The sequence below is a fragment of the Anomaloglossus baeobatrachus genome, chromosome 8 (genome assembly GCF_048569485.1).
Source record: "Anomaloglossus baeobatrachus isolate aAnoBae1 chromosome 8, aAnoBae1.hap1, whole genome shotgun sequence".
Classification (NCBI taxonomy): Eukaryota; Metazoa; Chordata; class Amphibia; order Anura; family Aromobatidae; genus Anomaloglossus; species Anomaloglossus baeobatrachus.
This window is the reverse complement of record NC_134360.1, coordinates 233,499,762-233,525,972: the sequence shown is the minus strand read 5'-3', so window position 1 is coordinate 233,525,972 and position 26,211 is coordinate 233,499,762. Positions and strand designations below refer to the sequence as shown.

The 26,211-nt window shown below is 47.6% G+C and overlaps 2 protein-coding genes across 5 annotated transcripts in view; one reads left to right on the top strand and one right to left on the bottom strand.

Moving 5' to 3' along the window:
• Positions 1-7,660, bottom strand: part of ITGB3BP (integrin subunit beta 3 binding protein) — a 39,401-nt gene extending 31,741 nt beyond the window's left edge. Inside the window, exon 1 of one of the 2 annotated variants that reach the window (XM_075320358.1) lies at positions 7,408-7,660. In XM_075320358.1, the coding sequence (XP_075176473.1) occupies positions 7,408-7,412 (5 nt within the window). In that variant the 5' untranslated portion in view covers positions 7,413-7,660. The remainder of the gene's footprint in view (positions 1-7,407) is intronic. The other variant, XM_075320359.1, reaches the window with a different exon arrangement.
• The window catches only part of LOC142248924 (phosphoglucomutase-1), a 119,099-nt gene continuing 100,390 nt past the window's right edge, over positions 7,503-26,211 (top strand). Inside the window, exons 1-6 of one of the 3 annotated variants that reach the window (XM_075320353.1) lie at positions 7,503-7,758; positions 10,628-10,803; positions 18,809-19,020; positions 20,310-20,396; positions 21,131-21,308; positions 24,122-24,237. In XM_075320353.1, the coding sequence (XP_075176468.1) occupies positions 10,629-10,803; positions 18,809-19,020; positions 20,310-20,396; positions 21,131-21,308; positions 24,122-24,237 (768 nt within the window). In that variant the 5' untranslated portion in view covers positions 7,503-7,758; position 10,628. Of the gene's footprint in view, positions 7,759-10,627; positions 10,804-18,808; positions 19,021-20,309; positions 20,397-21,130; positions 21,309-24,121; positions 24,238-26,211 lie in introns of those variants that run through there. The other 2 variants (XM_075320355.1, XM_075320356.1) reach the window with 2 other exon arrangements.

The window sequence follows — 26,211 nt, the reverse complement described above, 5'->3', positions numbered from 1 at the left end:
TAAAAATGCATGTGTTTTTTGCCACGGGTGCGTTTTTTGGCACAAAAACGTAGCATCAAAAAACCACAGCGTGCGCACATTGCCTAAGGCCTTGTTCGCACGCTGCTTATTTTGCTGCTTTTTTGGTGAAGTTTGTAGTCCTAATATGCATGCATTTCCTTCCCCAGCAAAGTCTATGAGAATTCAGAAATGCTGTGCGAACGTTGCTTCTTTTTTGCCTGTAGTTTTGGTTGCAGAAAAGAAGCAGCATGTCACTTCTTTTCTGCATTTTTCCCTGCGTTTTGCCATTGACAATGTTAAAAAAAAACAACTCAGGGGCAAGAACGCACCAAAAACGCGGCAAAAATGCATGCTTTTCTTGATGCATTTTTCTGCCAGAGGTGCGTTTATCACTGGAGAAACAAAACTGCAGTGTGTGCACATAGCCTTAGGCTGGTTTCACAAATCCGCTTTTCGCCGTCAGGCACGATCTAGCAAAAAAACGGATCCGTCGCATCAGTTTTTTCCACGAGTTTCCGTTTTTTTCACGGATCCGTTGTGATGCATGCTCAGTTCAAAAAAACGGATCCAGCACCGGATCCGTTTTATTCCCCATTGACTTCTATTAGCGCCAGATTGTGTCGGATGGCCTTGCGTTGCAGGCGACGTCCGCTGCCGGGAAACTGTCTTCGTCCGGCTGCCGGAAAGGACGCAGCATGCAACGTTTTTTATCTCCGGCAAAAAAACGGACCACGCCGAATCCGGCGCCGTTCAGCATGTTCTATAATGGAAGCCTATGGGCGCGATCCGTCAAATGACGGAATCCAACAACGGATCCGGTTTATCCGCATTTCGCCAGATTGTGCCTGACTGCAAAAAACAGATGTGTGACAGCAGCCTAAGAGAAAAACTGGGAAGAGAGGGAGGAAAAAGAATTAAAAAAAAAAAAATGGTGGATGGTGAAGGTGGGGAAAGGGGGAAGCAGGAGCCAAGAGGCGGAGAAGGTCCGGAAAATGTCACTTCCAGCCAAAAAGGGAAACGAAAGCTGGAAAATCCAAAAACACGGCCCAAGGACTCCAAATCTTAAGGAATCCTGAATCTCAGCATAAGGCTATGTGCGCACTAGAAAAGTGATTTTTCTCAAGAAAATTTCTTGAGAAACTTCTGGGAGTTGAAGATTTCCACACCTGCGGTAAAAAACCGCAGGAAAAACGCATGCGTTTTTCCCGCGGGTTGGTCCCTGCGGTTTTTTTATGCTGTAACTGCAATAAATAATATAGATAATAGATAGATAAATCGATAGACAGATAATGGATAGAGGGAAAGATGGATGGATGGATAGATAGATAGAGGGATAGATGAGAAAGACCTATATAATGTCCCACCCCCCCCTGCATTTTCTAAGCTGGCACCCTTTTGTGACTTTCATGTGGCACTAAAGGGTGCCTAGCCTTGTATTTAGCCATAAAATAAATAATAAAAAAAAAAAAAAAAAAAAAAAAAAAAGACGTGAGGTTCCCCCATCTTTTGTAGCCAGCTAGGGTAAAGCAGACCACAGCTGGCAGCTTTACCTTGGCTTGTAATCCAAAACAGAGGGCACCCCACACTAATGTTTTACATTAAATAAATAAAAAAAAACCCCAAAACTTGGGGTCCCCCCCAAATTGGCTCACCAACCAAGGTAAAGCGGACAGCTGTGGTCTGGTATTCTCAGACTAGGGAGGTCCACTGTTATTGGACACTCCCCAGCCTAAAAATAGCAGGCCGCAGCCGCCCCAGAAGTGGCGCATCCATTAGACGTGCCAATCCTGGCGCTTCGCCCCAATTCATCCCGTTGCCCTGGTGCATTGGCAAACGGGGTAATATATGGGGTTGATGCCAGATGTGTAATGTCACCTGGCATCAAGCCCTGGGGTTCGTGATGTCACGCGTCTATCAGATACCCGACATCACCAACCCAGTTAGTAAGAAATAAAAAATAAACAAAAAAACTTTTATTTGAAAAAACACTCCCCAAAACATTCCCTCTTTCACCAATTTATTGAAAAGAACAATCACTTCCACGTCCGGCGTAATCCAATAAAGGGGGGGGGGCGTCCCACGGCGATCCATATCATAGTCACTGTCCCAGTCAATGAAGAACAGAAGGTTCCCCATTGGCTGGGAGAGCAATGCAGTGACCTGAGCTAACATCAATAGCCCAGGTCACTGCAGGGGATGGGATGACTAGCGCTGCTGTCAGGAGCATAGATGAGATCATTACCTGCAGTGACTATCTCATGTACTGCTGACGTCAGCGATGTCACTGACTTCTATGCCCGCCGCGTTCTCAGCAGTATCGCGAGAGCCTGTGACGTCACCGCTAGTGACAATCTCGTGCCGCTCGCGAGACGGGCATAGACAGCAGTGACCGCGGTGACGTCAGGAGATCGTCAAAGCAGGTAATGATCTCATCTCACCTCCTGACAGCAGCGTTCGGCATCCCCGCGGCTGCACGCACTGCTGTGTGTCAGTGTCTGCCAGCGCTGCAGGGTGACAGGCTGCTGACACTGCGGGCAGACACTGACACACTGCAGGGCAGGCAGACGCGGGGCTGGAGCGGGACACAGACTGCACGGGCACCCGCCAGACGTCACACGGAAGTGCTTCTGTGCGGCGTCCAGTGAGTGTGACGTCTGTTTACTCTGCTCCGCCTCCTCTTCTGTCATAATGACATCACTTCCTTCAAAACCGCAGGCAGCGATGAGCACTACCGCAGGTAAATCACAGCTATACCGGGGGTATACCGCACATCATTTGCTACCTGCGGTATACCCCCGGAACTTCGCGATTACATTGCAGTGAAATACCGGGGGTATACCGCAGCTACCTGCGGAAAAGAAGGGACATGCTCATTTTCTCAAGAAATTTTCTCAAAAGAAATCTTCAGAAAGAATTTTCTTGAGAAAAAAAAAACCGCAGCGTGCGCACAGCTATTATTTTTTCCCATAGGTTTTGCTGGGAAATGTCTGCAGAAAGATTACAAGAATTTCTCAAGAAATTTCTGCAGCAAAACCGCGGGAAAAAACGCCTAGTGCGCACAGGGCCTTAGGCTCTCCATTCTATAAAGGAAGACCATCTCCCTGAGCCACTCAACCAAGGCGAGAGCCTGGGGGGGGGGGACCTCCAGTGTCTGGGGACAACCGCTAGGCAAAATCTCAGTAAGCCCATCTTCTGAGACTTGACGGACCCCGGGAGGATAGATAGAAGAGCAATCAGTGGGGAACCGGAGAGAGGGTGTCCCAACTAATACTGTTATATGCCGAAAAGACCCCGCTCCAAAATGGCCTAATGATGCCGCAGCTCCACCCTATATGCAACATACCTCCCCTCCCCCGATTACACCGTCAGCCACAGAAGGGAAGATTACATGAAGAACGTCGGGGCAGCGATACCATACTTTGCAATATTAAACATGTACAGCACGTGTGTCATACAGTGATGCCATCCGTGTTTTCCACAGACCGATAGACTTATATTGTCTTTTATCATCTGTGCTGCTGGAAAAAATGGACATGTGAATAGCACCATAGTGATAATGGGAATGTGTTGTATCCATGAAAAAAAACAAACAAACAAACCAGATACCACGTACTGAAAACACGGATGTGTGAAGAAGGCCTAAAAGGAAGTTTTCTATCAAATGTATTTCCCCATGGTGCAGGATTCACATCTACACAGCTCAGTATTGCTGTATAATGTCCTCCATGCTGCTGCATAGAGACAGCAGAAATCCCTCATGTCTGTGTGTGCTGTGTATGGGAGACATGATTAGCAGCTAGTCTTCACCCACAGGCTCAGAGACAACTGAAAATTAGAATGGAGACAGCAAAAGGGAAAACTGGTGAAAATGCAGGATACAATTCATAAATTCATCTAATGGCCAGAAATGGTGTACACAGAGTATTCCGAGCGGTCATCTGATATGTCAGCTGCACTTCACTGAAATATACACTGGAGGCCTCTAATAAATCTGTTGCAGACTTCGCTTTTGAAAAGAGCAAATATATCTTGCGAGAGTATACAAACCAATTTGTATTGTATAGAAACCATCTTGTCTTATAACAGAATGATGTCATAGGGTTCAGATAACACTGCTGGGCGGGGATGCTTCACATTTCTACACAACCCTGCGGCTCTTACTGGTGCATAATTCAAATGAGTTATTTCTTTGTTTGGGGTGCTATATAAACTGGTCACATGATATAATACATGTCCATTATCTATCCCCCATTTCCGTGAGATGGCTGGATTGTCATTGTAAATGAGCACTTGTACCTTGCCCCCCCCCCCCCCATCTTATTGTAGATTATAAGCTCTCACGAGCAGGGTTGTCTTTTTTCCCTCTCTAAATATTGTATTTTCTATAACTGTTACTTGTTTCTATATGATCCTCCTGAATTGTAAAGCGCTGCGGAATATGTTGGCGCTATAGAAAGATTATTATGGTTATTATTATGTAATAAAACAGAAACGTTCAGTACACCACAAACGTGCGTGCTGTATCGATTTCTCCAAGCGCTTGTGAAACAAATGTTATTAATTTGGAGTTCCGATGGCATAGATGGAATGAATTTCGCTAAGAGTCTCCTATGAGCCGGTAGATCTGCATCATATAAAGCGGGTCACTGTTAGGCCTCTTTCACATGTCAGTGAAAATCACAGACATTTTTCACTGACGTGTTAAAAATGCATATGTCCCTCCGTGTGCCGTGATTTCATGGCACACGTGTGTTCCCCATGTGCTATCCGTGATGTGATTGCACATGGAGATCTGGTATTCCAACCTCACCTGCCCCAGCTCCTTCTGTCTGTGGTGCTGAATCTCCGGCTCTGCTGTGTCCGGCCGCCGTTGTCTCCCCTCTGCAGCTACTTCCAAATCGACTTTGCAGTGACTAACTGCATATTCATGAACATAATTAGCCAGGCTGGAAGCAGAGACAGCAGCGGCTGAAGACGGCATCACTGGAGATGGGTTAGTATAAAAAGCTTTTTATTGTAAATGTACGTGTTTTTCTGGTACATGTTTCATGGATCACACCATAGTGTGGTCCGTGTGATATCAGTGATGGCAGAAAAAAAACTGACTTCTCTCTGTGCGGAAACACGGATATGCGTGTACACCGAACGGAGACACGGTCAGTGAAAAAAAAATCACTGCTGTGTGAGACGATCCGTTGATTTTAGTGGGTCTGGGCATGTCCGTGATTCTGGTACATATAAAAACTGTCACATGCGTACCAGAATCACTAATGTGTGAAAGAGGCCCAAGGCCCCTTTCACACATCACTTTTTTGCCATCAGTCACAATCCATCGAATTTTGAAAAAAACCCGGATCCGGCGACTGCTGCCGCTGGATCTGTTTTTTTCCTCATTGACTTGTAATAGCGACAGACTGGAACAAATGGCCTCACGTTTCATCCGTCGTTCGACAAACGGAGACGACGTCCACAATAACGTTTTTTGTTTACAACGAAAAAAAACAGACAGAGACTGATCCGTCACTTGGTAGAATGGAAGCCTATGGGCGCAGGATCCGTCGTCATCCGTCGTTTGGTAGAATGGAAGCCTATGGGCGCAGGATCCGTCGTCATCCGTCGTTTGGTAGAATGGAAGCCTATGGGCGCAGGATCCGTCGTCATCCGTCGTTTGGTAGAATGGAAGCCTATGGGCGCAGGATCCGTCGTTTGGTAGAATGGAAGCCTATGGGCGCAGGATTCCGTTGTTTGGTAGAATGGAAGCCTATGGGCGCAGGATCCGTTGTTTGGTAGAATGGAAGCCTATGGGCGCAGGATCCGTTGTTTAGTAGAATGGAAGCCTATGGGCGCAGGATCCGTTGTTTAGTAGAATGGAAGCCTATGGGCGCAGGATCCGTTGTTTGGTAGAATGGAAGCCTATGGGCGCAGGATCCGTTGTTTGGTAGAATGAAAGCCTATGGGCGCAGGATCCGTCGTTTGTTAGAATGGAAGCCTATGGGCGCAGGATCCGTCGTTTGGTAGAATGGAAGCCTATGGGCGCAGGATTCCGTTGTTTGGTAGAATGGAAGCCTATGGGCGCAGGATCCGTTGTTTGGTAGAATGGAAGCCTATGGGCGCAGGATCCGTTGTTTGGTAGAATGGAAGCCTATGGGCGCAGGATCCGTTGTTTGGTAGAATGGAAGCCTATGGGCGCAGGATCCGTTGTTTGGTAGAATGGAAGCCTATGGGCGCAGGATCCGTTGTTTGGTAGAATGGAAGCCTATGGGCGCAGGATCCGTTGTTTGGTAGAATGGAAGCCTATGGGCGCAGGATCCGTTGTTTGGTAGAATGGAAGCCTATGGGCGCAGGATCCGTTGTTTGGTAGAATGGAAGCCTATGGGCGCAGGATCCGTTGTTTGGTAGAATGGAAGCCTATGGGCGCAGGATCCGTAGTCATCCATCAAAATGACGGAATTCGGTGACTGATTCCATTTTTTTTAAACTGAGCATGCTCCAATTTATTATTTAGCCCCCGGCTAGTCGATCCGTTGCATGAGTTTTGCCACAATCTGGGACGGATCCGTAAGAAAACGGATTGTGACTGACGGCAAAAAACTGAAAGAGGCCTAAGGGAGAGCCATCTCCATCCAGCAGTGTCCGTGATTTTAAGGCAAAAACATAAACATAGCTGACGAAACAAAAAACCCCACACAAACATAAAAACAAAAAAGTCCGGTGCGTTCTGCTTTTTGGCGTGGTATGCATGAGTCTCCACCATGTACCCGGGCAGCTGCCGACCCGCACACAGGTGTGTCTTGTGGGACGGCGTGTGCGGTATATATCGCAGGTATTATGTCCAGGGCTGGAGCCGGGGGTCCGCTCAGCCCCGCACTGAACGTACAGACCGGGGTCAGGAATGAGGAGTTGTGAAGATGGCAGGGTTTGTTTTTGAAATGGTCGTAATTTTTTTTATTTAGTGTTAACAGCTTCAGAAGAACGCTCCTCTTTGGTGAGTTTTGGGGAAACTTTCCCTGTTTCCGGGTGTTTTTTTTTTATTTGCAGCCTTTTGATTGGACAGTGGCGAGATCGCAGCCCCTCCCCCCAGGAGCCCCTCGTACAAGTCACACCCGAGAGAAGAGACCGCTGAACACGAAGAGCAAAGCCGCTGAACAGAAGGTTCTGATCGGATCCCTCCAAAAAGCTGCTGATGAAAACAGCTCCAAACTAGGAGAGGAGAAATCGAGGAGAGGCCGAGAGTCACCCAGGACCCCGAGGGGCCCAGCCCAGTGCTCACCATCCTCAAACACAAACTGTCCCCGCACTGCATGATGGGAGTCGTAGTCTCACGGTAGTGACAGAATGAAAGCCGCATAGACACAAGGTGGCTCCACCCGCCGCCCAGCACGGATGACATTACCCCTCTGTACTCACGGCATCCGGTCGCTTCTCCAGCCAGTCTTCTCAGTCTGATACTGGCGCCGTGTGCGCTACTAAATCCCCCCCCCCCGGAACTTGTGTCACGCTGCAGGGTTCCGCGCTATCTTCATGTATTCATATTCCCCCCACATATACGGATAATCTGCAGCTGCTTTCACGTGAGCCCTCGTGTTACTGCGCCAGACCCTTCTACTGCCGGAAAAGAGGAGTTTACAAATGTAATTCAGACAGTGAAGCCAAGAACGCCATGTTAGTGAATGCAACGTCACTTCCGGTGCAGCGTTCCCCTGGTAACGGAGCAGCAGCTGAAGAAAACGGACCGGAGTGAAGACGGACGGATATAAAGTGAGTATAGGAAACACGATAGGGATAAGGGAAGGGACAGGACGACCTTCTCATCAACCTGTGCTCAGCGCCATCAGAGAACTACCCCCTGCATTATACTCCAGAGCTGCACTCACTATTCTGCTGGTGCAGTCACTGTGTACATACATTACATTACTGATCCTGAGTTATATCCTGTATTATACTCCAGAGCTGCACTCACTATTCTTCTGGTGCAGTCACTGTGTACACACGTTACATTACTGATCCTGTACTGATCCTGAGTTACCTCCTGTATTATACTCCAGAGCTGCACTCACTATTCTGCTGGTGCAGTCACTGTGTACATACATTACATTACTTATCTGTACTGATCCTGAGTTACATCCTGTATTATACTCCAGAGCTGCACTCACTCTTCTGCTGGTGCAGTCACTGTGTACACACGTTACATTACTGATCCTGAGTTACCTCCTGTATTATACTCCAGAGCTGCACTCACTATTCTTCTGGTGCAGTCACTGTGTACATACATTACATTACGTATCCTGTACTGATCCTGAGTTACATCCTGTATTATACTCCAGAGCTGCACTCACTATTCTGCTGGTGCAGTCACTGTGTACACACGTTACATTACTGATCCTGAGTTACATCCTGTATTATACCCCAGAGCTGCACTCACTATTCTGCTGGTGGAGTCACTGTGTACATACATTACATTACTGATCCTGAGTTACCTCCTGTATTATACTCCAGAGCTGCACTCACTATTCTGCTGGTGGAGTCACTGTGTACATACATTACATTACTTATCTGTACTGATCCTGAGTTACATCCTGTATTATACCCCAGAGCTGCACTCACTCTTCTGCTGGTGCAGTCACTGTGTACATACATTACTTATCCTGTACTGATCCTGAGTTACATCCTGTATTATACTCCAGAGCTGCACTCACTATTCTGTTGGTGCAGTCACTGTGTACATACATTACTGATCCTGAGTTACCTCCTGTATTATACTCCAGAGCTGCACTCACTATTCTGCTGGTGGAGTCACTGTGTACATACATTACATTACTTATCTGTACTGATCCTGAGTTACATCCTGTATTATACTCCAGAGCTGCACTCACTATTCTGCTGGTGCAGTCACTGTGTACATACATTACATTACTTATCCTGTACTGATCCTGAGTTACCTCTTGTATTATACTCCAGAGCTGCACTCACTATTCTGCTGGTGCAGTCACTGTGTACATACATTACATTACTGATCCTGAGTTACCTCCTGTATTATACTCCAGAGCTGCACTCACTATTCTGCTGGTGGAGTCACTGTGTACATACATTACATTACTTATCTGTACTGATCCTGAGTTACATCCTGTATTATACTTCAGAGCTGCATTCACTATTCTGCTGGTGCAGTCGTTGTGTACATACATTACATTACTTATCCTGTACTGATCCTGAGTTACCTCCTGTATTATACTCCAGAGCTGCACTCACTATTCTGCTGGTGGAGTCACTGTGTACATACATTACATTACTTATCTGTACTGATCCTGAGTTACATCCTGTATTATACTCCAGAGCTGCACTCACTATTCTGCTGGTGCAGTCACTGTGTACATACATTACATTACTTATCCTGTACTGATCCTGAGTTACCTCTTGTATTATACTCCAGAGCTGCACTCACTATTCTGCTGGTGCAGTCACTGTGTACATACATTACATTACTGATCCTGAGTTACCTCCTGTATTATACTCCAGAGCTGCACTCACTATTCTGCTGGTGGAGTCACTGTGTACATACATTACATTACTTATCTGTACTGATCCTGAGTTACATCCTGTATTATACTTCAGAGCTGCATTCACTATTCTGCTGGTGCAGTCGTTGTGTACATACATTACATTACTTATCCTGTACTGATCCTGAGTTACATCCTGTATTATACTCCAGAGCTGCACTCACTATTCTGCTGGTGCAGTCACTGTGTACATACATTACATTACTTATCTGTACTGATCCTGAGTTACATCCTGTATTATACTTCAGAGCTGCACTCACTATTCTGCTGGTGCAGTCACTGTGTACATACATTACATTACTGATCCTGTACTGATCCTGAGTTACCTCCTGTATTATACTCCAGAGCTGCACTCACTATTCTGCTGGTGGAGTCACTGTGTACATACATTACATTACTTATCTGTACTGATCCTGAGTTACATCCTGTATTATACTTCAGAGCTGCACTCACTATTCTGCTGGTGCAGTCACTGTATACATACATTACATTACTTATCCTGTACTGATCCTGAGTTACATCCTGTATTATACTCCAGAGCTGCACTCACTATTCTTCTGGTGGAGTCACTGTGTACATACATTACTTATCCTGTACTGATCCTGAGTTACATCCTGTATTATACTTCAGAGCTGCACTCACTATTCTGCTGGTGCAGTCACTGTGTACATACATTACTTATCCTGTACTGATCCTGAGTTACATCCTGTATTATACTCCAGAGCTGCACTCAGAGTTGAGCGCGTGCGGTGTCTTCGTCCTTTTGCGCTGATTATTTATGTTCTCCCCGCATTATATCTGCACCATATTTCAGGTATATAACAATGCGCTCTCGTCATCTTTGCTGGGTTATGTTCTCCAGTTACATCCAGAGCTGCATTCACAGTTGTCTTTTTTTCTCCTGTAGTAACATTGTTCCTATATAACGTTCTGCTCTTCGATGCTTGTCGTTGGAGCTACGTTCTCCGTGGAGCCTTACATGTGCTCTGTATATAGATGTGACTGGAGGACGAGTTTTGCTCTTGGTGCTTTTGCTCTGTGTTACAGTAACGCCGTGTTGTAATTTGCAGGATGTCGGCTCAGTTTGGCAGCAGCTCGTCACTTTCCAGTAAGCGATCAGACGAGCGCTCAGAGGCCCGGAAGCCGGATGACCAGGAGGCGTTTTACACGTCTTGCCGAGCCGCTTACCTGACCGTCTTCAGGAGCAGCCTGGACAACATCACGGACCGGGGGCAGCTGGGCCTAGGTATCATCCACGGGTTCTGTTGTGGTTTCATCATATCAAAAATCATTGAAAAAAACCTAAAAGAAAAAATAAAAAAAATGGTTAATTGAGACGTTACATAAAACGTAGTGACCAGTGCACTGAGCCTCGTATCAAAGAGCACCAATCAGAGCTCAGCTTTTATGTCTTCAATTGCTCCAGAGATACTAAAGCTGCCTTGTGATTGGTTGCTCTGGATAACAATCCCACCACTTTACACAGTTTGACTGCACCATTATTTTTAAGGGTTAATATAATCCGTTTATTAAAGTCTCATTCACATTTTAGGAAGTTATCCCCTGTCCACAAAATACGTGATATCTGCTGATCATTGTGGGTTTGATGGCGGAGGGACGGCTGCCGCTGCACCACAGCTTCAATCATTGTCTATTGGACTGAAAAAAAAATAAAATAGCTGAGACCAACATTCCACCACCTTTAGCATAAATAGTGAAGGTGACCTCCCCTTTCATTTAAATAGACCGGGCGCTCGCATGCCCTCTGCTGCTCCATTTACTTTCTATGGGACTAAGGCTGGTTTCAGACGTCCATGTTTAATCAGGTACCAGTCACACGCATGGTTATGGTCATACGTGTGTCATATGTGTGTTACACATGTGTCACGCGTGTTACACGTGTGACATCCGTGTTTGCATACGTGTGACACGTACCGGGTAAAACACGTGTCTCTGTAATGAAAAGATTTTCTATATTTACCTGTATCCAGCGATGCTGCCTCCCGCTCCTGATCCCTGCTCATTATTTTCATTGATTATTTACTGCCTGAGGATCTGGAAGCCGGAGCATCACGGGGACAGGCTGGGTACAGCACGGCCGAGGACAGCATCGCTGGGGACATCGCCGGTGACAATTTGTGCAGTGACATCCAGGGACTCATCAGGGTTCCCAATGAACTCTCATGAACCCCTGGAAGTCACCATTGTGATACTCGCTGTAGCGCAGTTGTCGCAGGGGTGTCATCAGGAGGTCATCAGAGTTCATTGGGAAATCCGATGACCTCTTGGACGTCCCTGGCAGGATACTCACCTGTCACTAGCGATGTCCCCAGTGATGCTGTCCTCGGTGGTGCTGTCTCCAGCGCTGTCACCACGATGCCCCTGCTCTCAGCTGCTCACTGCGGTGCATAATCAATGAAAATAATAAGTGGGGGTCAGGAGCGGGAGGCAGCAGCGCTGGATACAGGTAAATATAGAAAATCTTTTTATTTAAAAACCCGTGTTTTCTCCGGTATGTGTCACACTGATGTTACACGGATCACATCAGTGTGCGGTCCGTGTGATATCCGTGCTGCCGGAGAAAATCCGGGCACGTCTCCGCGTGAAATAGCGGGGACACACGGTCCGTGTGAAAACACGGCCATGTGAGAGTACACAATAGGGTAACATGGGTACGTGTGACATTTGTGTTAAAAACGGATGTCACACGTACCTAAAACACGGACGTCTGAAACCAGCCTAAGAAAGATACCCAAGAGCAGTGCTTAGCTATCTCCAGCAGTCCAATAGACAATGAATTGACTATTTCATTGCACCATTCTTAGGAGGGTACGAGTTTTTGGACCATCAGCAAATAGTCTCATTAGGATAGTAAGAACCATTTAACCTCTTCCTGACATCTGTATGTGTACTGATCAGGCTCAAGAGCTGTTTAACACTAACAGCATTCGCTGCTTTTTAACCACTTAAATGCTGCCACCAGTTTTTTGACAGTGGCCTTTTTTTGATGCAATCTGGTGTGGGTGCGCGATCAGGTGCCCATCGTCTTCGTACACGCACCCCCATGACACAATCACCTCGCCGCCATCTTTGTACTGTGTATGTGCTTTATGGAAGACAATTAATTTCACAATATACTGCAATAGAAAAGTATTGTCAATGACAGTAAAAGCGATGAGACGATGGCAGATTGAAATCTGCTAGACGGACACTTAAAAGAGAGGCAAAAATTAATCAAAAAAGATTTAAACAAGTAGCGCAAAAATGAAAACCAAACGGTTTAATCGCCCCCTTTTTGACAATCAAAAGTAAAGAAACTAAAAAAAAAAAAGGAGCAGATTTCGTATCACCTAAAGTCAAATCTGTGAGTGCTGTGTGATTTGTTTCACTGACCCATAGACTTGCATTGCTGATTAAGCTCCAACACTAGTTTTGCAAAAAATTATAGGTACAAGTTCTATCCATGAACAACACATGCAAAAAATGTATGAATGAGGTCTGACGTTGCTTATATCAAAGCCCGATTTTTCACTCAAATTTCAGCACACATCATTCCCAAAATCCACATAAAATTTGTCTGCTAACCACCCACTGTTCTGTTATAATGGAAATCACTGTCGCAGTTTTCTACCGTACAGACCTTTGTTCTAGTGATGAGTGGACACTACCATACTCGGGTGCTCAGTACTCGTAACTAGTGATAAGTGGGCACTACCATGCTCGGGTGCTCACTACTCGTAACTAGTGATAAGTGGGCACTACCATGCTCGGGTGCTCAGTACTGGTAACTATTGATAAGCGGGCACTACCATGCTCGGGTGCTCAGTACTGGTAACTATTGATAAGCGGGCACTACCATGCTCGGGTGCTCAGTACTCGTAACTAGTGATGAGCGGGCACTACCATGCCAGGTGCTCAGTACTGGTAACTAGTGATGAGCGGGCACTACCATGCTCGGGTGCTCTGTACTCGTAACTAGTGATGAGCGGGCACTACCATGCTCAGGTGCTCAGTACTGGTAACTAGTGATGAGCGGGCACTACCATGCTCGGGTGCTCAGTACTGGTAACTAGTGATGAGCGGGCACTACCATGCTCGGGTGCTCAGTACTCGTAACTAGTGATGAGCGGGCACTACCATGCTCAGGTGCTCAGTACTTGTAACTAGTGATGAGCGGGCACTACCATGCTCGGGTGCTCTGTACTCGTAACTAGTGATGAGCGGGCACTACCATGCTCAGGTGCTCAGTACTGGTAACTAGTGATGAGCGGGCACTACCATGCTCGGGTGCTCTGTACTGGTAACTAGTGATGAGCGCCCGAGCATGGTAGTGCCCGCTTATCACTAGTTACGAGTACAGAGCACCCGAGCATGGTAGTGCCCGCTCATCACTAGTTACGAGTACAGAGCACCCGAGCATGGTAGTGCCCGCTCATCACTAGTTACAACTGCTGAGCACCCGAGCATGGTAGTGCCCGCTCATCACTAGTTACAACTACTGAGCACCTGAGCATGGTAGTGCCCACTCATCACTAGTTACGAGTACAGAGCACCTGAGCATGGTAGTGCCCGCTCATCACTAGTTACGAGTACAGAGCACCTGAGCATGGTAGTGCCCACTCATCACTAGTTACGAGTACAGAGCACCTGAGCATGGTAGTGCCCGCTCATCACTAGTTACGAGTACAGAGCACCTGAGCATGGTAGTGCCCGCTCATCACTAGTTACGAGTACTGAGCACCCGAGCATGGTAGTGCCCGCTCATCACTAGTTACAACTACTGAGCACCTGAGCATGGTAGTGCCCGCTCATCACTAGTTACGAGTACAGAGCACCTGAGCATGGTAGTGCCCGCTCATCACTAGTTACGAGTACTGAGCACCCGAGCATGGTAGTGCCCGCTCATCACTAGTTACGAGTACAGAGCACCCGAGCAGAGTAGTGCCCGCTCATCACTAGCTATGAGTACTGAGCACCCGAGCATGGTAGTGCCTGCTCATCACTAGTTATGAGTACTGAGCACCCGAGCATGGTAGTGCCCGCTCATCACTAGTTACGAGTACTGATCACCCGAGCATGGTAGTGCTCGCTCATCACTAGTTACCAGTACAGAGCATCAGAGCATGGTAGTGCCCGCTCATCACTAGTTACGAGTACAGAGCACCCGAGCATGGTAGTGCTCGCTCATCACTAGTTACGAGTACTGAGCACCCGAGCATGGTAGTGCTCGCTCATCACTAGTTACCAGTACAGAGCATCCGAGCATGGTAGTGCCCGCTCATCACTAGTTACGAGTACAGAGCACCCGAGCATGGTAGTGCTCGCTCATCACTAGTTACCAGTACAGAGCATCCGAGCATGGTAGTGCCCGCTCATCACTAGTTACGAGTACAGAGCACCCGAGCATGGTAGTGCTCGCTCATCACTAGTTACCAGTACTGAGCACCTGAGCATGGTAGTGCTCGCTCATCACTAGTTACGAATACTGAGCACCCGAGCATGGTAGTGCCCGCTCATCACTAGTTACGAGTACAGAGCACCCGAGCATGGTAGTGCTCGCTCATCACTAGTTACGAGTACAGAGCACCCGAGCATGGTAGTGCTCGCTCATCACTAGTTACGAGTACTAAGCACCTGAGCATGGTAGTGCCCGCTCATCACTAGTTACGAGTACTGAGCACCCGAGCATGGTAGTGCCCGCTCATCACTAGTTACGAGTACTGAGCACCCGAGCATGGTAGTGCCTGCTCATCACTAGTTACGAGTACTGAGCACCCGAGCATGGTAGTGCTCGCTCATCACTAGTTACTAGTACTGAGCACCCGAGCATGGTAGTGCCCGCTCATCACTAGTTACGAGTACTGAGCACCCGAGCATGGTAGTGCCTGCTCATCACTAGTTACCAGTACTGAGCACCTGAGCATGGTAGTGCCCGCTCATCACTAGTTACCAGTACTGAGCACCTGAGCATGGTAGTGCCCGCTCATCACTAGTTACGAGTACAGAGCACCCGAGCATGGTAGTGCCCGCTCATCACTAATTACGAGTACAGAGCACCCGAGCATGGTAGTGCCCGCTCATCACTAGTTACCAGTACTGAGCACCCGAGCATGGTAGTGCCTGCTCATCACTAATTACGAGTACAGAGCACCCGAGCATGGTAGTGCCCGCTCATCACTAATTACGAGTACAGAGCACCCGAGCATGGTAGTGCCCGCTCATCACAAGTTACGAGTACAGAGCACCCGAGCATGGTAGTGCTCGCTCATCACTAGTTACCAGTACTGAGCACCTGAGCATGGTAGTGCCCGCTCATCACTAATTACGAGTACAGAGCACCTGAGCATGGTAGTGCCCGCTCATCACTAATTACGAGTACAGAGCACCCGAGCATGGTAGTGCCCGCTCATCACTAGTTACGAGTACTGAGCACCCGAGCATGGTAGTGCCCGCTCATCACAAGTTACGAGTACAGAGCACCCGAGCATGGTAGTGCCCGCTCATCACAAGTTACGAGTACAGAGCACCCGAGCATGGTAGTGCCCGCTCATCACTAGTTACCAGTACAGAGCACCCGAGCATGGTAGTGCCTGGTCATCACTATTTTTCTCCTGGGACTTTCTTTAATCTTTGTGCATTATGGAGAAATAATTGTGCCACGTCTCGGCAGTGACCCGGCGTCTTGTAGCCTCACACACCAGCCTCATTGGATGAGATGTAGCCTCGGAGGACAGACTGTGGATCTTCAGCTTGGATTGAATTTTGTGTAATCAAATGCTAAATTACCAGCAAAAAAAATGTGGAAAAAAAAAATTGAATAAATGCAAATATATGGAAGAAAAGAAATATACTTTATTTTTCTACATTTTGGCTGCTGGTTACCGCATTCTTGATTTTTAGCTGGATAAAAACGCAAAGAATAAAGCAAACTCTTGGAAATGCTCCTATGGAAATCCGGCGGCACCTGCAGGAGCGCAGCCCGGGGCGGCGGGGGTTAAGCGCGGGCGTTCTGCTGCGCTGATAGAGAGATAAATCCTGATGACACGTCGGATCTCTTCAGTCGTGATATCCTAATTACGCCACGGCTAGTTTAACAGGCGGTCACATTCAGCAGATGTGCTTAGCCTAATGAAGGCTTTCAACATTATGGCAAAAGATTTTTTTTCCCCCCTCGCAGCTAATGGCAGCTCTCTCATAATCCAGCGTCAAAAATAGTAGCGGCGAGAACAAATGTTAGCTCCTTTCGGCTTGTTATGTCTTTCATCTCTTTCCACGAGCCACTTAAGCAATTGACCAATTATTATTATACGAGCGGCGGTGTCAAGGTCGCAGGGAACAGGCCGTCAGAATACCAAATATTTCCCGTCATTAAATGATGATTAAACCTCCCCCCCCCTTCCAAAGGGCGGAGGATCAGGAACGCGGCGTGCCCAGATCCGGGGCTTAAGGGGTTAACTGTTCCAGGATCGGGAGCATGTTCCCAGGAGATAAATGAGCAGGAATGAAAATAATTTTCCTGCCGTCCAATTCACAGGCTATAATGTTACCGCGCGCCGGAGGGGACGGAGGGGGGGGGGGGTCACGTGGTCGGATTCATCTCAAGGAGCCGTGACCTTAACATGGGTATTCCCAAGTGTGGGAGCCGCAGCCGCAAAAACAGGTTTGATGTTTGCAGCTAGGGGGCGCTGATTCTGGCTTTGGAAAACGTGGACGCTTTGGTTTTCCTGTCCGGAAATGTTGCCGTATTTGCGCCATTTCAAAATGGACCCTTAAAGGGGTTGTCACTTCTGCATTAGGAGGCGAGCGATGCCGACGACCAGGAGGTGATGATGTCACGTCTGCAAAATAGACAGATACTATGGCATTGCAGGGCACCGTGTGACGAGGCATCAGGACATAACCACCGGGACACGTGCACAATCAGCCGGTGTGAGCAGACATGACTAGGGGAGGTCCATAGGGATTGGACCCTTTGATAGCAAAATATTCCCCTAGTGACCTCTCCAGTGACATGACGTCTAGGAAAAGACATTACTGCTGTATCACAGTTTCTAAGACATCTTTTCCATCAATTTCTAGGGGAGATGTGTAACCGTGGACGATAACAAAAAATCCCATTAATCAGGAAAAAACAAAACCACAACAGTAGTTGGAAACTGAGCTGACCGCAATCCCCTATCTATCGAACAACACTGGAAGTAGCAGTGGGATGTTCCTAACACACCTAGACACCTCGTCACTGCCGGAGAAACATGCTACACTTCAAAGATAGAAATGAGGAATCCTAACTTGCCTCGTAGCAGTCCCCAAAGAAATAGCAAGCCCCCAACATGTAACAACAGTGAAGTAAGAAAACACAATACAGAGAAAATATAGGTTAGCAAAGGTGAGGCTCAACCCACTAGATAGAACAGGACAGGAAAGATAACTAATTGCAGCCAGCAAAAAACCCTGCAAAAAATACCAAACTCCTGATAGAAAAAAAATCCTTCGGCTCTACCCCATTATATCAGGTACTCTTGTGCCAGACACTTTACACAGAACTGCAGATATAATGGGAAGTAACAAAATTACAGAACAAATAATATTCTAAAGTGCAAATAATCCAAACATGAACAGGTGAACAGGGAGCAAACTGCCCTGCTCACAAAAGCAGAAAGACAGATCCTCACATACAAGAAACCAAAACACAGAACAAAATAGAATAAGCAGAAACAATAAGTGTAATTCCAGCAATTAAGCACAAAAATTAGTAAACTTATCTGAAGTAGATTCAGGCACAGAAGAAATGGGAGAAACTGAAGGGAAAACTCCCAGCCATCTTCAAAAGCAGCAGGAAACAGCTACCACCGGTGGCCGCCAGGCAGAAACTGCTCTCCTAAATATACTAGGCTGATCTGCAATAGGATTTCCTGGATTCCTAATTAACTCCATCACCTGTTTGAGTCACAGATTCAGACTCCGCTTCATTACCATTCCTGGCCACAAGAGGGAGCTCCACACCAGCACCCACTCGGATGACATTTACAACAAAGATGTGCCCCTTGGGCCATGTTCATAATCCTCCAGTATTCAGCAGATCGCACACGTGAATCATCACACACACCTGAATAGTGAACATGCCGCAGGTTGTGACATCTGCCGCATATTGGTTATTCATCAGATTTCAAAAAAGGGATACGGGTTTATTACTGATATTTGGGCCAATCCATTCATCTGACGGCATCACAGGGTTTCTTCCCTCATTGCAGTTCTCCAGCGGGCCGGACGGAACCCGTCTAACAGAACCCTCAGTCGATACTGGACCGCCAAGACCAAGGAGATGAACTTTGATGATTTCTGTGCTATCGTGAAAAAAGAGAAACCTGCTGCCAAAGCCGAGCTCCTGAAAGCTTTCCGAAAACTGGACCCGGCCAACAAAGGATACATCCTACATGATGATTTCACCAGGATCTTCACCACAGTATGGCACTAAATCTGTCTGTCTATCCGTCTATCCATCCATCCATCCATCCATCCATCCATCTCTCTACCTGTTCATCCATCCATCCATTTCTTCATGCATCCACTCATCCATCTCTCTATCTCTCTATCTATTTATCCATGCATCCTACCATCCATCCATCCATCCATCTATCCATTTCTCCATCCATTCATCAATCTTTCCACCTATCCATCAATCTCTCCATCCATCCATCCATCTCTCCATCCATCCATTTATCCATCCATCCATGCAACTATCCATCCATCTCTCTATCTGTTCATCCATTTCTCCATCTCTCCATCCATCCATCTCTCCATTCATCCGTCTCTCCATCCATCCATTGATCCATCTCTCCATTTATCCATCTCCATCTATCCATCCATCCATCCATCCATCCATCTATCCATCCATCTCTCCATTCATCCGTCTCTCCATCCATCCATCCATCGATCCATCTCTCCATTCATCTATCTCTCCATCCGTCCATCCATCCATCCATCTCTCCATTCATCCGTCTCTCCATCCATCCATCCATCCATCGATCCATCTCTCCATTCCTCCATCTCTCCATCCATCCATCCATCAATCCATCTCTCCATTCATCCGTCTCTCCATCCATCCATATCTCCATCCATCCATCCATCTCTCCATCCATCCATCCATCTCTCCATCCATCTCTCCATCCATCCATCCATCCATCTCTCCATCCATCCATCCATCTCTCCATCCATCCATCCATCCATCCATCCATTCATCTCTCCATCCATCCATCCATCTCTCCATCAATCCATCCATCCATCCATCCATCCATCCATCTCTCCATCCATCCATCCATCTCTCCATCCATCCATCGATCCATCTCTCCATCCATCCATCCATCTCTCCATCCATTCAGCCGTCTATCCATCCATCCATCCATCCATCCATCCATCCATCTCTCCATCCATCCATCCATGTCTCCATCCATCCATCCATGTCTCCATCCATCTCTCCATCCATCCATCCATGTCTCCATCCATCCATCCATGTCTCCATCCATCTCTCCATCCATCCATCTTTCCATCCGTCCATACATTTCTCCATCCATACATCTCTCCATCCGTCCATACATTTCTCCATCCATACATCTCTCCATCCATCCATCTCTCCACCCATCTATCTCTCCATCCAGTTTTTTCCATTCGTCCATTTATCCATCCATCCATCCATCCATCCATCTCATATCTGTCTGTCTTAGTCAGATATAAACCCTTCCTTGTTGCCCACAGAGAGGAGAGAAGATGTCTGCGGAGGAGGTGAGCGCGGTTCTCCGTTTGGCTGATGTAAACAGCGGCGGGCGGTTGGACTATAATAAGGTAAATGGTGGAGACACAGGTCTCCTGTCACATCGGTTATGTACCTCGTTACCCTAATAAAAGTGACCCTGTCATCAGCGGGTTCACACTGCCATAACCAGTAATAATCTAATAATGGGCGACACAAGTGTGTCAGGGTCTTTATACTCGTCAGACATACAGTAGGTCAGGGATAATGTCCGGTGAGGATCTCCTGACCTTTTTGATTGACAGGTCTCCGGCTTTGTGCATGGACGGAGAGGACCTCGCAGCCGACATTATTTCCCAAGAGAAATTTTAAAACTATGGGACAAAGTCTAACAAAAAGATGGACGTTATATGATCGGTTTGTTGCATCCAGACACGTTACTTCTCCGGCTGATGGTGGACATAGCTGCTCAGATTTCTCACATATGAGTGTCGATCGGCCATAGACGAGTCGCCCAGCGCTCATTACGGCCATTTACATGGGACTGATGGTTGATACACTCGCTCTGCCCCATGTTTGCCGCATGTTGTCGGCAGCACATCACTTGTTTGCTGCGTGCGTTGTGCTGCCGATGCTCTTTGATAAACAGCAAAGTCTTCCTTATCTGCATCTGCCGTGCTGATGAGTTGTGTCTATTGTTCTCTGTTATCAGCCTCGTCCCATTGATCAGAGCTGAGATGACTACAGGCATGATCGATAAGGGCAATGACTTTATCCTTCACGTATTTTCATGTTTTATGACAACATTTCCGCTTTTCTCACGCAGTTCTGTAACAAGTTCTTCAGCACCTGTGACCAATGTGCCAAAGACGCAGCCGAGAAATTGGAGACGAATATCCGGGCCAAACGTCAGCAATTCGGGAGCCAAATCGAAACATCCCCTGAAAGATCCACGTCTCCTCGCAACCAGAGGTTCAATGACGGCGACACAACTCCACGGAAAGGTGAGGACAGGATTATATAAGCGTGGTGGGTTGTATAGATGGCTGGTGCCCCGCTGGGCAGTCATCCCTCGTATTATTACTGGGGGTCTCACTTTATCTATAAAGCCGATATCTGGGGTCCTCCCTTCAGCTTTCCCGACTCCGCCATACATCGGCCGGCATTCATGAGGGAGGAAAGAGAAAGCTGCAGTCAGACTCATCTGTCAGGGTCTTATCTCCAGCGGCCCAATTCTCCTCTCTCGCAACATCATTTCTGGGAGCAGAGTCCGAAGCCCCCCACACATTAGACAGTCGGCTGACTTCCATCCAGTGTGCATAGAAGCCTAAAGCGGGCTTTACACACTGCGATATCGGTCCCGATATCGCTAGCGTGTGTACCTGCCCCCATCTGTTGCGCGACACGGGCAAATCGCTGCCCGTGCCGCACATCATCGCCCAGACTCGTCACACATACTTACCTGCCCGGCGACGTCGCTGTGACCGGCGATCCGCCTCCTTTCTAAGGTGGCGGTCCGTGCGGCGTCACAGCGACGTCACTGAGCGGCCGCCCAATAGCAGCGGAGGGGCGGAGCTGAGCGGGACGTAACATCCCGCCCACCTCCTTCCTTCCGCATAGCGGCCGGGAGGCAGGTAAGGAGAGCTTCCTCGTTCCTGCGGTGTCACACTGAGTGATGTGTGCTGCCGCAGGAACGAGGAACAACCTCATTACTGCTGCAGTAACGATTTTTGAGAATGGACCCCCATGTCACCGATGAGCGATTTTGCAAGTTTTTGCAACGATGCAAAATCGCTCATCGGTGTCACACGCAACAACATCGCTAATGCGGCCGGATGTGCGTCACCAATTCCGTGACCCCAACGAGTTCGCATTAGCGATGTCGTAGCGTGTAAAAGCCCCCTTAAGGAATACTTTACACGTTGCAACATTGTTACCGATATATCGTCGGGGTCACGTCGTTAGTGATGCACATCCGGCGCGGGTAACGACATCATAACGTGTAAATCCTAGTTGCGACGATGAGCGAGCGCATCAGCGTCAAAAATCGCTGATCTGTGTAACGTCGTTCATTTTCATGTCGTTACGATGTTGTTTTTCGTCCCTGCGGCAGCACACATCGCTGTGTGTGAAGCTGCAGGAACGATAAACATCTCCTTACCTGCGTCCGCCGGTAATGCGGAAGGAAGGAGGTGGGTGGGATGTTACGTCCCGCTCATCTCCGCCCCTCCGCTTCTATTGGCTGGCCGCTTAGTGACGTCGCGGTGACGCCGAACGCACCTCCCCCTTGAAGGAGGGATTGCTCGACGGTCACCGCGTCGTCGCCGAGCAGGTATGTGCGTGTGACGCTGCCGTAGCGATAATGTTCGCTACGGCAGTGATCACACGATATCGCATGTGAGACGGGGGCGGGTGCTATCGCGCTCGACATCACTAGCAATTGTTAGCGATGTCGCAGCGTGTAAAGTACCTCTAAGGCCTTGTGCACACACTGCAGGTTTGTTTCTTCAGCAAAAAAGCACCTCTGGCAGAAAAACGCATAAAAAAAGACGTGCTTTTTTGCCACGTTTTCGCCACGTTTCGGTCTGTTTTTTTCCCATGCATTTTTTCACTATATTCAGTGGAAAAACGGAAGAAAATTGACATACTGCCTCTGTTTTCTGCAGCCAAAACAGCAGGCAAAAGAGAAGCAACGTGCGCACAGCATTTCTAAATTTTCATAGACTTTGCTAAGGAAGGAAATGCATGCAGTTTAGGGCAACAAACTGCACCAAAAACTGCACCAAAAACTGCACTGTGCGCACAGGGCCTAAGACTTAAAGGGAACGTGTCACCAGATTTTGGCTTTCTAAACTAAAACTAGCATCTTAAGTAGCGCCTGTGCTACACTCCATGAAGGTGCATGTTACCCCCTGACCCTCCGCTGTAGACCTCACAGATACTTTTATAAAATATCCTGCCCTGTATGTAAATTGTCTGGTCCAGTTCAATGGGCGTCCTAATCTGCACCTTCTGTCCTTCCGGTCGCTCTCTTCCTGTGCTGATTGACATAGATGACGCCTCAGATACCATCCACGTGGGCAAAAATCTCCATATTCCCGGCTCGCTCAGGCGCACTTCACTCTGCCATGTTGCGGGCAGAATCGAAAACATAGGTGCGCCTGCGCGAACCGGTGAGTTCTCTGCGCAGGCACGAGATTTTGTCTGGCAATGTGGATGAAGCGTGTGATGTCATCCACATTGCCAGTCAAAATCTTACGCCTGCACTGTGATCTCGGGGGTTTGCGCAGGCGCACCTATGTTTTTGGCGTTGCCCGCAATAGAGCAGAGAGACATGTGCCTGCTTGAGCCGGGAGTATGTCTGCGCAGGCGCGAGATTTGCCCACCTACATGGATGGCGTCCGAGGCATCATCCACATCAATCAACATAGGAGGAGGGCGAAATGAGGGATCGGAGGCGCAGATTAGGACGCCCATCGGACCATACAGGTTGAGAGATTTTACACAGGTATTTGTGGGGTCTACAGTGGGAGGGTCAGGGGGTAACGTGCACCTTTACAGAATGTAGCACAGATGCTTCTTAAGGTGCTAGTTTTAGTTTAGAAAGCCAAAATGTAGTGAAGAGTTCCCTTTAATGGCCATTTATTGTCCTAATATTTCTCTTTGGAGACCAGCAGTAATAATAGAGCTGCAGTGTAAAGCATGGGGGTGTTGAGTGTCACCAGTCATGGCGGTGATTTGTAGTTGGCCATGACTCTACTTTATAGTGTTCAGTGTATAGTCTGGAGTAAAGAGTATATCATTTATATTATTTTAGTGGAAAGTAAATCGCCGCGCCCTTCATCAGCCCGAAACTACAAAGGGACCGCGTCTGCCGTGATCTCTATGGGACCTCTCAAAGTTTCCAGACACATGGAGCCCAGCGATCTGCAGGTAATGAATACTGTGCAGCTTGTCAAAATGTTCCTCGCCCCTGCAAGGAGAGGTTACGCATCACCCGCAATCGCCAAACATACAGTATATCATGGGGACACTAGGCTGCCATGCTGCCTTCTCTTAAAGGGGTTGTCCAAGAAGATACGTCCTCTATGTATGTGCTATTAGGGCACGGCAGAGCCAGAATGGAGTCTATTAGGTGAATCATTGAGATCCAATCTCTGAAACCCCCACAGATCTTGGAATAAGCCCAGGACCGCACATGACGATCTATGGCATCCTCTGCGGGGCATTACTGGCAGCGCTGCTGAGTACAATGCGGATACCTGGTGCAATGGCTGCCGGAGGCTTTCCACTCCGGAGGATTGCATATGCACCTCCTCCTGTTAGTTATATATCACACATCATCATGGTAACTCCGTGAAGTCGGAGGGGCAACAGGGGGCAATAACAGGGGACGTGATTATTCTATATGAAACGACCGCCTTTCCTTTAAATCCCACAGCAGGCTAATCTTGAAAACATGGCGTGCAATACCGCCATATCGAGCCCCAGGGCCACCGTCTGCATTACGGGAAACCTTTTTATATGGTTATAATACAGCTGATAGCTCGGTCTCGCTCGGTCAGGGATTGGGGTCCCCTAGGGGTAAGGCCACACTTGGCAGAATATTTTTTTACATGGTCTTTGCTGCAAATCCACAATTCTGCGTGTTACGTGCAGGGGATGGTAGAGGGTTAGAAAGGTTTTCACCCGCTATACATTAAAGAGTGAAATCCACTTTGCAAATTGATGCATTTCTGCAAAATAAATTGCACTCTGCAGATTTTATTTTCAAAATGCTCTATTTTTTCAATTCCCCATCCTCATGTATTGAACCCCCACTCCATGCAGATCTGCAAATCCATAGCGATCCATCACATCTGAACACGGCTTTAAAGGGGTGTCCACAAACAACATTTCTCATATTTCCACAGCAAAGACAATAAATGTATGATCATTTGGAATCTAAGCACCGGCAACTCCACGGACCCCAAGAACGGGGGTCTTAACACTAGAAGTCCCAGGAATTCTGAGCTCCATAGGGTTCCAATGGTAGAAATGTTAAATGACCCTTCTCTGGCACTTCTAGTGTTAAGGCCACTTTACACACAGAGATAAATCTGCGGCAGATCTGTGGTTGCAGTGAAATTGTGGACAATCAGTGCCAGGTTTGTGGCTGTGTACAAATGGAACAATATGTCCATGATTTCACTGCAACCACAGATCTGCCAAAGATTTATCTCTGCGTGTGACGGGGCTTTTAAAGTCCCTGGAGTGTTAGTGAGCATGTGCAGCACCCTTCCTATAGATCGTAAGAGAGCATACATGGTGGGGAATTCAGCAATCATACATTTATGGTGTATGTTTTTATGGGACAGTCCCATGGAAGCTGCCTAAAGTACTAATCCATTTTATTTCATATTTTTCTATTATGGCAGTGTCTCCCCCAGTAATATAGGCTGGATGTGAGCTCTGTGTGTCTCTCCCAGTAATATAGGCTGGATGTGAGGTCTGTGTGTCTCTCCCAGTAATATAGGCTGGATGTGAGCTCTGTGTGTCTCTCCCAGTAATATAGGCTGGATGTGAGCTCTGTGTGTCTCTCCCAGTAATATAGGCTGGATATGAGCTCTGTGTGTCTCTCCCAGTAATGTAGGCTGGATGTGAGCTCTGTGTGTCTCTTCCAGTAATATAGGCTGGATGTGAGGTCTGTGTGTCTCTCCCAGTAATATAGGCTGGATGTGAGGTCTGTGTGTCTCTCCCAGTAATATAGGCTGGGTGTGAGGTCTGTGTGTCTCTCCCAGTAATATAGGCTGGATGTGAGGTCTGTGTGTCTCTCCCAGTAATATAGGCTCGATGTGAGCTCTGTGCGTCTCTCCCAGTAATATAGGTGGGATGTGAGGTCTGTGTGTCTTTCCCAGTAATATAGGC